The 14,715-nt window shown below is 47.2% G+C and overlaps 1 protein-coding gene across 1 annotated transcript in view; it reads left to right on the forward strand.

The window, feature by feature from the left end:
* Nucleotides 1-14,488, forward strand: part of Arhgap30 (Rho GTPase activating protein 30) — a 22,242-nt gene extending 7,754 nt beyond the window's left edge. The window contains exons 2-12 of the mRNA XM_021198481.2: nt 1,182-1,284; nt 4,233-4,377; nt 5,404-5,486; nt 5,644-5,751; nt 7,575-7,702; nt 8,121-8,295; nt 8,374-8,477; nt 8,566-8,643; nt 9,218-9,619; nt 11,783-12,051; nt 12,144-14,488. Coding sequence (XP_021054140.1) covers nt 1,182-1,284; nt 4,233-4,377; nt 5,404-5,486; nt 5,644-5,751; nt 7,575-7,702; nt 8,121-8,295; nt 8,374-8,477; nt 8,566-8,643; nt 9,218-9,619; nt 11,783-12,051; nt 12,144-13,760 — 3,212 coding nt within the window. The 3' untranslated portion in view covers nt 13,761-14,488. The remainder of the gene's footprint in view (nt 1-1,181; nt 1,285-4,232; nt 4,378-5,403; nt 5,487-5,643; nt 5,752-7,574; nt 7,703-8,120; nt 8,296-8,373; nt 8,478-8,565; nt 8,644-9,217; nt 9,620-11,782; nt 12,052-12,143) is intronic.
* Nucleotides 14,489-14,715: the final 227 nt, after the last annotated feature.

Below are 14,715 nucleotides of genomic sequence, written 5' to 3' on the forward strand. Positions count from 1 at the left end.
TTGAACTCCGGACCTTCAGAAGAGCAGTCGGGTGCTCTTACCCACTGAGCCATCTCACCCGCCCCCGGCCTTGTTTTTTATTGTTGTCTCCCTGGGGTATTTGGAGAATTTCTATTAAGGATAAAAGTCAAATAAGACTGACTTGGTGATGATGATGATGATGATGATGATGATAATTATTGCTTTTACTGAGACAAGGTCTTCCCTATGTAACTCTGATTGTCCTGGAACTCACTTTGTAGATCAGGCTGGCCTCAAACTAAGAGATCCAGCCTGTCTCTGCCCCTCAAGTCCTAGAATTAAAGGCATGTGTGCCACCACACCCAGCATAATTATTTATCTTTAAGCTAACTAATTTTTATGGTTTTGTTATCTGAATTTTTATATAAGCTATTAAATATATTAACTGTTAAACTAGAATGCAAGGTTATTGTAGAAAATAGTTTATCGTCCTACAGCTCTAGCCCACATTTCCTTTAAATCATACATAATAAATGGGATGTACGACTAATCACAAAAGGAGGGAGTGAGGTACTTGGTTTGACAGAGTGCTTGCCTCGCATGCGCAGACCCTTGGTTTGATTCCCCCAGTATCACATTAACCAAATATGGGACATAAGCTCATAAGCTCAGCATTCAGGAAACGGAAGCAGTAGGATCAGGAATTCAAGGTCACAAGTTCAAGGTCATCCTCATCCACATCACAAGTTGAAGGCCAGACCCACATTGAGTCCCTGTCTCAAAAGAAAACAAACGAGTCAGGAGGTGGTGGCTCATTCCTGAGAGGCAGAGGCAGGCGGATCTCTGTAAGTTCAAGGCCAGCCTGGTCTACAGATGGAGTTCCAGAACAGCCTTGGCTACACAGAGTAATCCTGACTCCGGAAAAAAAAAAAAAAAAAAAAAGAAAAAGTTAAGTTTTGGAAAGAGAACGGAGAGGGTTAATATTGAGGAGCAGTGAGTTCCTCCTCAGGGCAGGGCTTTATGCGGATACTCCAGGACCAACGGATAGAAATATTGCCCAGATAGGGTCATCTGTGAGACCCTTTCTAGTGAGGGTTGGGTATTTTAAGCTTTGCTCTTACTCTTAGTGAACCCTCTCTCAGGATGCTTTCATTCCTCAGACCCCTTAGCTGAGAAGCTAGAAACGTTCTCTTTCTTTTCTCTGCCTTCTGTGTCCCCAGTGCCCCAGGTGCTACGGAGCTGTGCAGAGTTTGTGCAAGAGTATGGCGTGGTGGATGGGATCTACCGCCTCTCAGGGGTCTCCTCTAACATCCAGAAGCTCCGGTGAGTCAGATAGAGCAGGCAGACTCTGTGGGTAGGAGGCCAGGGAGCCATGGTAAAGCTGCCGGTGAGTGGGGGAGGGGGAGGGGGAGGGGGAGGGGAAGTGGGAGGAGGAAGCAGAGATGTTAGGTGATGTTAGCAGAGATGTTTAGATCCTCTCCATGGAGAGGATCTAAAGTCTGGTCAGGTGAAGTGGGGACCCCAAGCTCACTCCCAACACACACACTCTCTCCATTCCCACATATACACACACAGTCTACTACTTTTAACACACACACACACACACACACACACACATACAGGTACACATGATTTGCATACTATAAAATTCACCATTTAAAAATCTCTGAGTCAGCCATTTCGGTATGTCCACAACACTGCAGCCATCACTATGACACATCCTGAACATGTCACCACCCTTCAAAGAAACTCTACATTTCCCTTGCACCTATCCCCAAACTGATTTTCTGTCTGTATGGATCTGTCTACTGTTTTTCTAAGTCTGCTCTTCCCTCTGAGTTCTTTCAAAGTTCACGCATGCTGTGGCACGTACTAGTATTTTACTGCTTTCTATAGATGAATGCCATTCCCTGGCAGAGCTACATAACTGTTTTTTGTTTTTTATTTTACTCATTCCTCGGTTGGTGGCTGTCCAGGTTTCCACCTTTTGGTTGTTCTGAATGACTCTGCTACAAATGTGTGAAGATTTTTGTGGATATAGTTTCAGTTATTATGAGTGCATACCTGAGCGGAATTGCTGGGCCATATGGTAACTTCGTGTTGATCTTGTAATAGTAACTACCCGTTTCCCTTAGCAGCTGTATCATTTACATCCCTGCCAGCAATGGATGAAGGTTCCAATTTCTCCATGTCCCTGCCAGCTTTTGTGACTGGGTCTTTTTTGGTTGTTGCCACCGTGGTGGGTGTGTACGGATGTGTCATTGTGACTTCTGTTATGTGTCTTCCCAGCAGCAAATGAGGCTGAACGGCCTTCATGCACTTCTGAGCTGTGCCTGTTCAAGTCTTATGTTTGCGCTTAAGTTTTGTTTTTTTTTTTTAATCACTGTGTTGTGGCAAGATTGTTTATATGTTCTGAATACTGGATTGTAACCAGTGTGTGCTGAGCTATATTTCCCCCTCCCCATCTGTGGGCTGTGGGCTGACCTCCCCTCCCCCTCCCCATACTCTTCTTCCTCTTCCTCCTTTTCTTCTTCTTTGTGGTAGTGGGGATTTTGAGCCTAGGGTTCATTTTATTGATTGTGTCCTTTAACATGTAAATATTTCTTTTCCTTCTTCTTTTGTGTGTGTTATGTGTACATGTGTGTTGGTTTAGTTGTGTGCATTTATGTGGAGATCAGAGGTCAGTGTTGCTTCTCTTCCACAATCACTCTTTATTTTTTAATTTCATATGTTTTTAATATTTATTTATTTAGATATGAGTGATCTGTCTTCACACATTCTAGAGGAGGACATTGGATTGCATTACAGATGGTTATGAGCTACCATGTGGTTGCTGGGAGTTGAACTCAGAACCTCTGGAAGAGCAGCCAGTACTATTAACTGCTGAGCCATCTCTCCAGCCCCCTAAATTCACGTATTTTTTTATTTTATTTTATTTTATGTGTATAGGTGTTCTGCCTGCTTGTATGTCTATGCATCATGTGTGTGCCTGGTGCCCACAGAGGTCAGATGAGGCCCAGAACTGGAGTTACAAATGTGTTGTGAGGAACCACATAGATGCTAGGAATGGAGCCTGGGTCTTGTGGAAGAGCAGCCAGTGCTCTTAAGCACTGAGCATCTCTTCAGTCCCCTCTACACAATAGTTATTATTGTTGTTTGAAGACAGGGTGGTGTGCTGAACTTGAAGCCTGCAGAGTTGAAGACAGGGTATCTTGTTGAACTTGAAACTTGCAGATTTGGCTAGACAGACCAGCCAGCAAGCTCCCGGGATCCCCTAGTATGTTTTCCCAGTGCTGAGCTTACAGGCTTTTTCTGTTGCTGTGTCTGACGTTTTACATAGGGGCTGGGAATCTGAACTCAGACTCATATGCTTGTGCGGTGAGCACTTTATCAACTGAGATAGCTCCCTAACCCCTTGTCTTGATCTCTCTTTTTTCTTTTTCTTCATTCTTACTCTGTAACTCAAACTGGCCTAGAACTCATTATATAGCACAAGCTAATCTCAAATTCGAGGAAATCCTCCTTTCTCAGGAGAATCTGTGCTTTTGTTTTGTCTATTTTTCTTTCTTTTGGTTTTTGGTATGTTGGGTATCATACTGAGCAACTGTTGGCTAATCTAATCAAGACCATGAAGACTTAACATGTTTGTTTTAAGCATTATACCCAAGCTAGGCATAGTGGTACACAGTGTGAATGCCAGCATTCAGTGGGGTAGAGGCAGATGGATCTCTGTGAGTCAGGGTTAGCTTGGTTAGTTTGGTCTTGAGTTCCAGGCCACCCAGAGTTATATAGTGGGGTCCTTTCTTTAGAAAGGAAGAAAGGAAGGAAGGAATGAAGGGAAGGAAGGAAGGGAAGGAAGGAAGGGAAGGAAGGAAGGGAAAGAAGGAAGGGAAGGAAGGAAGGGAAATGCAAAAGATACATTTATGTCCATTCCCCATGTTTACTGATTCCTACATACCCCTTTGTTGCTAATCATATAACTCTTATTGGTCATGCACAGATCCACTTACCATTCTTATATTCACATCTACATATCCACATATATAATTCCTAATACTTGTTGATATATATAGGAAATATATGTAAATACGTCAATATATTATATTATATATATAATGTATTTACATATGTATATATGTACATTCCAACATTCTACTTTCAAGTTTCACACATGTTGGCCCATGGTCCTGTCTGACCTTTCTAGCTCCTGTTTCTCCCTCCACATCCTCTGTCTGACCTTTTCTACTCCTGAGCACCCTGTACCTCCCCAGGCAGGAGTTTGAGACAGAGCGGAAGCCAGACCTGCGCCGGGACGTTTATCTCCAGGACATCCACTGTGTCTCCTCCTTGTGCAAAGCCTACTTCCGAGAACTCCCAGATCCCCTCCTCACTTACCGGCTCTATGACAAATTTGCTGTGAGTTGAGAGGCAGAAGGGTGGAAGACAGGGTTCAAGGGCAAACACTTCAGTTTTGACATCCCAGGTGTGCCCCATGCCAGCCACAATCCTAGTGGAATGGCTACCTTGGAAATGCCTTTATGGGTTGAAGCTGATGATGCAAAAGCCTGTTGGAATTCTGGACATGCATCAATAGTGTGATGCTCCAACACTCGTGATAGTGAGTGACTGGAAAGAAGATTCCTCCTCCTCAAATCTTCTAGTCCCTGTAACCTCTGCCAACCCTGTCCTTCTTGTCTTCATTTTCTCCCTATTGGGTGTGTTTCCCCAGAAGGCCTGCAGACCACACACAGCACAGTGGTAAGGCTTGGAAGATAAAGGGCAGGTTGTCAGAGCCAAGTGGCCTTGGAAAGCACCTAGACCAGAGTTTCCCTACACTTAAGAGAACAAGAAAGCTATTCACATAGCAAAAATATTTTCAGGAATGTCCCTCCATCAGCTGTAAAGCTGTCACACAGCTTTGGAGAAGAAGACATTGCAAAAATGGTATCCTGGAGGGGTCACCTCCCTAGACACCTTTAAACATCTCTGCAATCTAGTTCCAGAGCTGTACCAAAGCAGACACTTGAGGCAAGGGAAGGATAGTAAGTAGTTCAAGGTCACGAGACAGACTATTTATTAAGTGTATACATGAGATCCAGCAGTCATTTGTTGTTCTGAAGGTCCTAGCTTTCTTCCTGTGGTTCTGGGAATCAAACCTGTGGTCTTAGGCATGCAAAGCAAACCCTCTCCCATGGGGCTAAATCCTTGCCCTTGTTTTCTGGCTTTTTCATCAACCTCTAGAGTGCTGGGGTCATAGGCGTGTGCTACCATCCTCAGCCAGAGGTGTTTTTAACTTTACTATTTTATGGTGCCTCTAAGATTTAGGTGGGGCCATTGTGGAACATAGCACAGATCATTCCTAAAAATTTAATTTGGAGCTCTGAGAAGCACAGAGGTCAAATCTGACTCAATGTCTCCTACTTATGCCTCTGTTCCCAATAGGAGGCAGTGGCCGTGCAGCTAGAGCCAGAGCGCTTGGTCAAGATCCTAGAAGTGCTTCAAGAACTCCCTATCCAAAACTACAGGTGTGTGAGGCTCCACCCCCTGTACTGCAGAGCTGTCCCTGTCCCCTCCCCCTGTGCCCTAAGGGCCCCCAGCCTTGCTCATCCCTCCCAGCTTTCAAGTCTCAGCCCAATCACGCTCAGAGTTTATTTTAGATGATCCCTTTCTTCCTTCCTGCAGGACCCTGGAGTTCCTTATGCGCCACTTGGTCCACATGGCCTCCTTTAGTGCCCAAACCAACATGCATGCTCGAAATCTGGCAATTGTGTGGGCCCCCAACCTGCTGAGGTGGGTGCATGTGCGAGCAGTGGGAAGCTCCTGTGAGGCTAGATGTACGCAGATGGATGTGGTTGTTCGGGTGCACCGGAGAAGGGTTGGGGAGGGGTCTCATAAATCCAGCAAGGCGGGAAAGTTCAGCAGCAGCCAAGTAGCACAAAGTCTACCGACTTGGGCCTTCTCGGAGACCGAGTGACGTCCTTAAGAGCAAGGCCTCTGCTTCTTTCCACTGGGTTGTGGATTTCAGGGGCTGGAATGTTGGTCTTTGTCAACCAGCTGTTGAGCAAACATCCTTGCAATCTGTTCAAGACCTGGCCTGTATTTCAGTATGGCGCAAAGCAGTATCAATTGTAGCGATTCCCATAGCCCGCCTTTTGTGCTACAGTGCAAAAAGTATGAAAGGAAAATACATATTATTTGAGGGTGTCTAAGATGGCTTTCCAGGGCGAAGTGACATCCAAGCTTGAATTGTACATGTATGTGGCTTAAGAGGTAGAACTGGGGGTGGGGGGTGGGGACAGAGAGATGGTTCAGAGGTTAAGAGCACTGGCTGCTCTTCTGGAGGTCCTGAGTTCAATTCCCAGCAACCACATGGTGATCTGATGACCTCTTCTGCTGTGTCTGTAGACAGCAACTGTGTACTCAAATAAATAAAATAAATAAATAAATAAAAATCCGGGAGCTGGGCGTGGTGGTGCACGCCTTTAATCCCAACAATTGGGAGACAGAGGCAGGTGGATTTCTGAGTTCGAGGCCAGCCTGGTCTACAGAGTGAGTTCCAGGACAGCCAGGGCTACAGAGAAACCCTGTCTCGAAAAACCAAGAAGACAGCTACAGTGTACTTACATATAATAAATAAATAAATCTTTAAAAAAAAAAAAAGCTGGCGTGGTGGCACATGCCTTTAATCCCAGCACTCAGGAGGCAGAGGCAGGCAGATTTCCGAGTTTCGAGGCCAGCCTGGTCTACAAAGTGAGTTCCAGGACAGCCAGGGCTATACAGAGAAACCCTGTCTCAAACAAACAAACAAACAAACAAAAGCTGGGCGTGGTGGCGCACGCCTTTGATCCCAGCACTTGGGAGGCAGAGGTAGGCAGATCTCTGAGTTCAAGGTCAGCCTGGTCTACAGCCTGGTTCCAGGACAGCCAAAGCTACACAGAGAACCCCTATCTTGGGAAAACAACAAAAAAAACACAAACAAACAAACAAACAAACAAACTCAGGGCTGGTGAGATGGCTCAGCGGGTAAGAGCACCCGACTGCTCTTCCGAAGGTCCTGAGTTCAAATCCCAGCAACCACATGGTGGCTCACAACCATCCATAAGGAGATCTGACTCCCTCTTCTGGAGTGTCTGAAGATAGCTGCAGTGTACTTACATATAATAAATAAATAAATCTTAGGGGCTGGTGAGGTGGCTCAGCGGGTAAGAGCACCCGACTGCTCTTCCGAAGGTCCTGAGTTCAAATCCCAGCAACCACATGGTGGCTCCCAACCATCCATAAGGAGATCTGACTCCCTCTTCTGGAGTGTCTGAAGATAGCTGCAGTGTACTTACATATAATAAATAAATAAATCTTTAAAAAATAAGTGTTGGGGGGGGACTGGAGGTAAGGACAAGGAGCATAGAGTATTTCAGAAGCAGGGCGTTTTGTAACACGACTTTAACACTAACATTCAGGAGACAGAGGTAGCAGCTTGGTGTATACAGAGAGTCCCAGGTCACAGTAATATAATGAGATCCTGTCATGTCTGTCGTGTGTCTGTCTGTGTGTGTGTGTGTGTGTGTACGTGCCTGTTTTGAGCCATGGGAGGGACCACCTCCATATCTTTACAGGTCTAAGGACATAGAGGCCTCGGGCTTCAATGGGACAGCAGCGTTCATGGAGGTTCGGGTGCAGTCCATTGTTGTGGAGTTCATCCTCACCCATGTGGACCAGCTCTTTAGAGGTGATTCCCTCTCTGGTTAGTATCCTTTCTGCCCGTTACATATCAGCACTCTCTGCCAGGGGAATTGTGTTATAGAGAGCTTACTTGTTTCCTGGCCTTTTAACTAAGATGGAGTGTGAGGAACCTCAAAGTCATTTAATTCCGTTTTCTCATATTGTGGGTGGGAAGATTGTGTCTCTCATAGAGAGAAGTAGGTGGTGGTCATATACAGAGACTACTGGAGAGATATTAATACAGCTAGGGCTTGAGCAGATGCTTTCTACTGTCACTATAGCACAGAGTGGCCGCTGCATCACCTCTTGGGGTTTCCTGGTCCCCTTTGCTATGATACAGAGGATCTATCTCCAAGAGCCTTGGAATATAGCTTTAGCTTGGTAGTTAGTGAGGTAAGGATGGATTGGGGACTTGAAGTTCCTTTCTTTTGTTTTCCTAGCTGGTGTAGATTTGGAGAGTGGATGGAAATCACTTCCAGGAGCCCGGGCATCAGGCAGCTCCGAGGACCTCATGCCCACCTCTCTTCCCTACCACTTGCCCAGCATCTTGCAAGCTGGGGATGGACCTCCACAGATCCGACCCTACCATACTATCATTGAGATTGCGGAACACAAGTAAGGCCTCCTTCCTGGAGCTCCTTCCCTTCACTGATCATCAGGCTGCGCTCCTAATTGCATCTCCATTATCTGCAGGAGAAAGGGGTCATTGAAGGTCAGGAAGTGGCGCTCTATCTTCAATTTGGGTCGATCTGGACACGAGACAAAACGTAAACTTCCACTGAGGGCTGAGGACAGGGGTAAGTCTGGGATGGTGGTGGTGGGGGATAGGACTCCTCTGAATCTGTGCAAGGTCCTGGTGCTATCTATGTACACCCATATTTTCAGAAGAAAAATCCAGTAAGGGGACTCTGCGACCTGCCAAAAGCATGGACTCACTGAGTGCTGCCGCTGGGGCCAGTGACGGTAAGTATAGGTCTCAGTGGCTATGTGTGTATGTGTATGTGCAGTGACCACAGCAGCAAAGGCCTGTGGGTTTATAAGTGTAGCCAACTATGCCCAGTAATTAAAAAAAGTTAATGAGTTCCTATTAATATACCAGTCTTGGAGATAGATGCCAACTTTTACAGAGAAGAACCTATTGTCTAATCTGAGTGTATTCATGAGTATTTGTATGTGAAGGAGACTCTGGGTATGTATATAGGAGGGTGTCAACACATGCACTCCTGTGTGTGTGTGTGTGTGTGTGTGTGTGTGTGTGTGTGTGTGGTAGTGATAGCTGGCGATGGTATCTACAGAAAGGAAGAAGATCCATCAGGTAGGTGTGTCCTTTGATCTTCTGACCGAATAGATAAGTTGCAGTAGTGGCTAAAGGAACCTTCCACTTATCCTGCCTCTAGAATCTAAGAAAACAGAGGCAATAGGGTCTTGTGTGAGCTGTCAGGACTCCTTGAAGCTGAGGCAAATGACTACTCGACTGACAATCTCTCTCTCTCTCTCTCTCTCTCTCTCTCTCTCTCTCTCTCTCTCTCTCCTGCAGAGCCGGAGGGGCTGGTGGGTTCCAGCAGTTCTCAGCCAAGCTCACTGATGCCCGAGAGCTTGGAGAGTAATTCTATGGATGCAGCCGAGGGTGAACAGGAGCCCGAAGCAGAGGCAACGGGCAGTGCCAATTCCGAGCCGGGAACTCCACGAGCCGGGCGGTCAGCTGTTCGGGCCTTAGGGAGCAGTCGAGCAGAGCGTTGTGCTGGTGTCCACATCTCAGACCCTTACAACGTCAACCTCCCTCTGCACATAACCTCCATCCTCAGCGTTCCTCCAAACATCATCTCTAATGTCTCCTTGGTCAGGCTCACCCGAGGCCTTGAGTGCCCCGCCCTGCAACCCCGGCCGAGCCCTGCCTCGGGTCCTGGCCCGGGCCCAGGCCTTGGCCCTGGCCCCCCAGGTGAGAACTTGGAGATTGCCTAGGGCTGGTAAGGGGTCTAGAAATTTAGATTGATGTTCTGGGATGAGGATGTAGGCTTGGAAGGTCAGAGGCCTCAGCCCTTAGGCTTTCTGTTGTCTGATATCGCCTGCCTACATCTGGAGTTTGGGGATGATGATGATGATGATGATGATGATGATGATGATGATGATGATGTTATATAAAGTTCATGGAGAGGGGAATCTCTGCCAGGCTTCAAATCTACTGATTTATTCCAAGATTAGGGCTGTGTGCCAGACATGTAAAGGGGTTTAGTAAATATGAGTAAGTAAAAAGCTGGTGTTAAGAGTTGAGTTACTGCCAGACAGGCGTGATGGCGCACACCTTTAATCCCAGCACTTGGGAGGCAGAGGCAGGCGAATTCTGAGTTTGAGGCCAGCCTGGTCTACAAAGTGAGTTCCAGGACAGCCAGGGCTATACAGAGAAACCCCGTCTCAAAAACAAACAAACACACACACAAAAAGAGTTACTGCCAAGCTGGGCCATGCTGGCACAGGCCCATAGCCTCAGCACCCAGAGGGCAGAGGCAGCTTGGTCTACAGGGTGAGTTCCAGGACAGTCGGGGTTATAGAGCTAGCCAACACTTATCAGCACGTGCTGAGCATCGGGAGGCATTGGCTCACTTCATTTTTTTCCTAGTGTGAAGATACAAGTATTGTTATTCTCACATTACAACAGTAGAGCCTGAGAGTCATCTCAAACAGTTTACTACTGAGTTAGGTAGGCAGAAGCGAAGCTAGGATCTGACCCATGCTCCTATTCCTCTTCCCAAAGTGTTGCTGATGGGAAACCCTGAGGTTGTACAGGGCAGACATAACTGGGACAGTTAAGCACACAGAGGTGCAGGTTTTGTTTGTACCACATGTTCACTGTGTGACCTTGGACAAATTGCTTTGAATTTTTTTTAATATGAGTACACTGCAGCTGTCTTCAGACACACACTGGAAGAGTACATAGGATCCCATTAGAGATGGTTGTGAGACACCATATGGTTGCTGGGAATTGAACTCAGAAGAGCAGTCAATACTCTTAACCACTGAGCCATCTCTCCAGCCTGATCTTTGGTTTTATTACATGCAAAACAAGGATAAGCAGCAGAGGATATGTATGCTCCATTGGTAGAGTGCTTGTCTGGGATGCACAGAGCCCCGGGTGTGATCTCCAACACCACAACCTGGCACGGAAGCTTACCTCCGTCATCCAACACTTAAGAGATGGAGATAGGAGCAATGGAAGCTTGAGGTCAAGCCCCAGCTCTGTGGTTTGAGACTGGCCTGTGGTACAGGAGACACGTCCCGACAAAGGGTGTGGTGTAGCACCCTCCATAACAGATCTTTTATTGTTGGAGTGTGTGTGTGTGTGGAGGGGAGTTGCATGTGTGTGTGTGTGTGTGTACATGAATGGAGAGATCAGAGGACAACTTTAGGTGTTGTTCTTCAGATGTTGCCTTTGCTTTGTAAACATTTTTATATGACAGAGTATCTCACTGTCCCGGAACTTGCCGAGTAGGCTAGGGTAGTTGGACAACTAACTGCATGGACCCACCTATCCCCCATGTCTGCCCAGCACTAGGATCACAAGAGCACACCACCATACCCAGACTAATTGTACATGAATTTTGGGGGTCAAACTCAGGTCCTCATGTTTGCATACCATCAACTTATGAACAAACCCATCTCTCCAACCCCTATATGTAGTATTTTATTCTGCAGGGAAAATAGAAAAAAATCATTATAAAAATACAGAACACAACACTTAGGGCTGGCCATGGTGGTGTGTGTGTTTAATCCTGACACTTAGGAGGCAGAGATAGGTTGATCTCTGTCATTCTGAGGCCAACCTGGTCTACCTAGCGTGGACCAGTCCAAGTAGCGCCATGTAGTGACACTTGGCCTCAAAAACAAATATACAAGTAACCCACAGTGCTTGCCACTTTGGTGAGAATTAACCAAGAGAGCTCTATAAGTAGTTAGTCATTCTGGTCTGAGAGGATGAGCCATGTGGACTATCTGTTACATACTGGGAGCATTGGGCCCATAGCATGTCAATGTGAGGAATGCCATATTGGAAGGGGTTGGGCTGACTTTGACATTTTGATCCCTGGAACTATCTTTCTCTCCACAGATGAGAAATCAGAGGCAAGATCAGTCCCAGGTCCCCTGGATGACTCGAGCCCTGCAGCCATGACTCCTGCCCTGGAGGACTCCCTGTCCCAGGAGGTGCAGGACTCCTTCTCCTTCCTAGAGGATTTGAGTAGCTCAGAACCTGAGTGGGTGGGGGTAGAGGAGAGGGAGGTGGCCAAGGCAGAAGCCGCAGGAGCAGCAGCTTTCTCCCTTGGGGAGGACGACCCTGGGATGAGCTACCTGGAGGAGCTGCTGAGAGCTGGGCCTCAGGTAAGGAGGAGATTCGATGGGTGTATAAGTAGTGTGTAGCCCAGAGAGTGGGTAGGGTGACCTGGTCCTTAGCCACAATGTTACGCCTACAGGTGGAAGAGTTCTCTGTGGAGCCACCCCTGGATGACCTGTCTCTGGATGATACACAGTATGTCCTGGCTCCTAACTGCTGTTCCCTTGATTCTGCTGTTTCCACGCCTGACGTAGAAGAGGACTATGGGGAAGAAGTCTTCTTGAGTGCCTATGATGATCTGAGTCCCCTTCTCGGGCCTAAGCCCATCAACTGGGAAGGTGTAGGGAGTCTGGAGAAGGAGGCAGCAGGAAGTGGGAAACAACCTCCAACACAGGATGAAGAAGAACGGGCCTGCTCGGAGACCAGGCAGGACAAGGAGGCTAAGCCCCGGAGCACATCAGATGACAGGGAAGAAGCAGAGGCAACTCCAGAGATTGAGATGGAGGCTGGAAAGGCTGATGCGGAAGGAGGGGAGGCTGAAAGACGTCAAAAGGTGATGGGTAGTTTAAAAGAAGGGAGTAGGGAAGAGCTAGAGGCCAAGGAAAAAAATTCCAAAGGTCGAGAGGTTGAAAGTATAGAGGAGACCAAGGATGTGGACAAAACAAGAGGAGAACAGGGTAAAGATGAGAAGGAGAGAGAGATTGGGAGAAAAGCAGGAGCTGATTTCTCAGATGACACCCCAGTAGACTCTGATATGGATCCAGAACATGTGTTCCAGGAAGACCTGGCTCTGGAGGAGAGCTGGGAAGTTGTCCACAAACATGAGGCTGAGAAAAACAGAGAGGGTGAGATCAAAGGACTGAGCAGGAAGAGTGACCTTAAGTCAAGAGAAGACCAAGGACACAGTGAAGACAGTGGAAGCCCAGAAGAAGGCGATGATAGGAAGGAAGGGGATGCCAGCAAGGAACAAAAAAGTATAGATGTAGAAACTGAAGGCATGAGAGGCATTGGTGACCACTTAGAAGAGGGGGCCCTCTCTGAAGGGCCAGGTGTCGTGTTACTGAGGGTTGATAGTACCGAAGAAATCAATGAACAGACCTCTGAGATGAAACAAGCCCTGCTACAGCCATCTGAACCAGAGGGCATGGAATCTGAGGGACAGCTTAATCCTGAGACATGTGACCTATATTCTTGTCCCTGTGGGTCAGCTGGTGGTGTGGGCATGCGTCTGGCTTCCACCCTAGTTCAGGTCCGACAGGTCCGCTCTGTTCCTGTAGTGCCCCCCAAACCACAGTTTGCCAAGATGCCCAATGCAATGTGTAGCAAGATCCACGTAGCACCTGCAAGCCCATGTCCAAGGCCGGGTAGGCTTGATGGGACTCCTGGAGAAAAAGCTTGGGGTTCTCGAGCTTCATGGAGGAATGGGGGTAGTCTTTCTTTTGATGCTGCTGTGGCCCTGGCCCGGGAACGCCAGAGGACCGAGGCTCAGGGAGTTCGGCGGACCCAGACCTGTACTGGAGGTGGGGATTATAGTCTCAGCTCCAGAACCTCTCCTTGTAGCATGATCCTTGCCCATTCTTCCCGGCCCCTTAGCTGTCTGGAACGCCCACCCGAAGGCACAGAGGGGTCTGAGCCCAGGAGTCGGCTTAGTCTGCCCCCTAGAGAGCTTCACCCTGTTGTCCCTCTTGTGGCCCCTCAGCGCCAGACATATGCATTTGAAACACAGACTAATCATGAGAAAGATGAAGGGGTATGATTACGACAGGACAAGAGGAACCGAGAAATCATCACCAATCTCTGGAGCACTTGCCTAGCTGTCTTTGCTGCCTTGGTAGCTGAGATGTCTAATTCCATAGGCTCGGATCCTCCGGCTACTTGTTTTGACCAAGGGAGGTACTGACTTGGTAGATTGACTTGAGTTTGTGTTAGACACAAAGTACTTATGTCTTAGCAGAGTCTTAAGAAATATAGAAAGATCTTATTTCCAGGGAGTTAACCAAAACATAGGGTAGATAGAAGCTTTTTTTTTCCTCTTAAATTTAAATACAGAGGGGGAATTCCAGCCAAACTCTTGCCCTGTTCTGAGCTGTGAATGTCTCCTCACAGAAGCCTACTGTAGATGTGGGAGATATAGGACCAGATATAGAATAGCTCACCCCTGTTTTGTTCCCAGATCTTTGGCTATCTTCTGACCCTCTTTAGTTTCAGAGTAGGAGAAACATCCAAGAAGCTCTTTAAAGTCCTCAGTGTTTGCTGAAGGAAATGGATGGCATTATTTTGCAGAAGAGGTCCTGTACAGATCTCTCTGATCATTCTTTTTCCCATTAGAACAATCTCCTCCCATTTTAGGGAAAGAGAATGTCAGGCTGGAGAGATAGCTCAGAAGGTAAGAGCACCAACTCTTCTTCCAGAGTTTAACTCCTAGCAACCACTGTTTTTCCAGAAGTCCTGAGTTCAATTCCTAGCAACCACATGGTGGTTCACAACCATCTGTAATGGAATCTGATGCCCTCTTCTGGCATGTCTGAAGAGAGCAATGGTGTACTCACATATATATATAAAATAAATAAATCTTTAAAAAAGAAAGGAAAAGAGGGCTGGTGAGATGGCTCAGTGGGTAAGAGCACCCGACTGCTCTTCCAAAGGTCTGGAGTTCAAATCCCAGCAACAACATGGTGGCTCACAACCATCTGTAACAAGATCTGACGCCC

This window comes from Mus pahari, chromosome 5 (assembly GCF_900095145.1).
Source record: "Mus pahari chromosome 5, PAHARI_EIJ_v1.1, whole genome shotgun sequence".
NCBI lineage: Eukaryota > Metazoa > Chordata > Mammalia > Rodentia > Muridae > Mus > Mus pahari.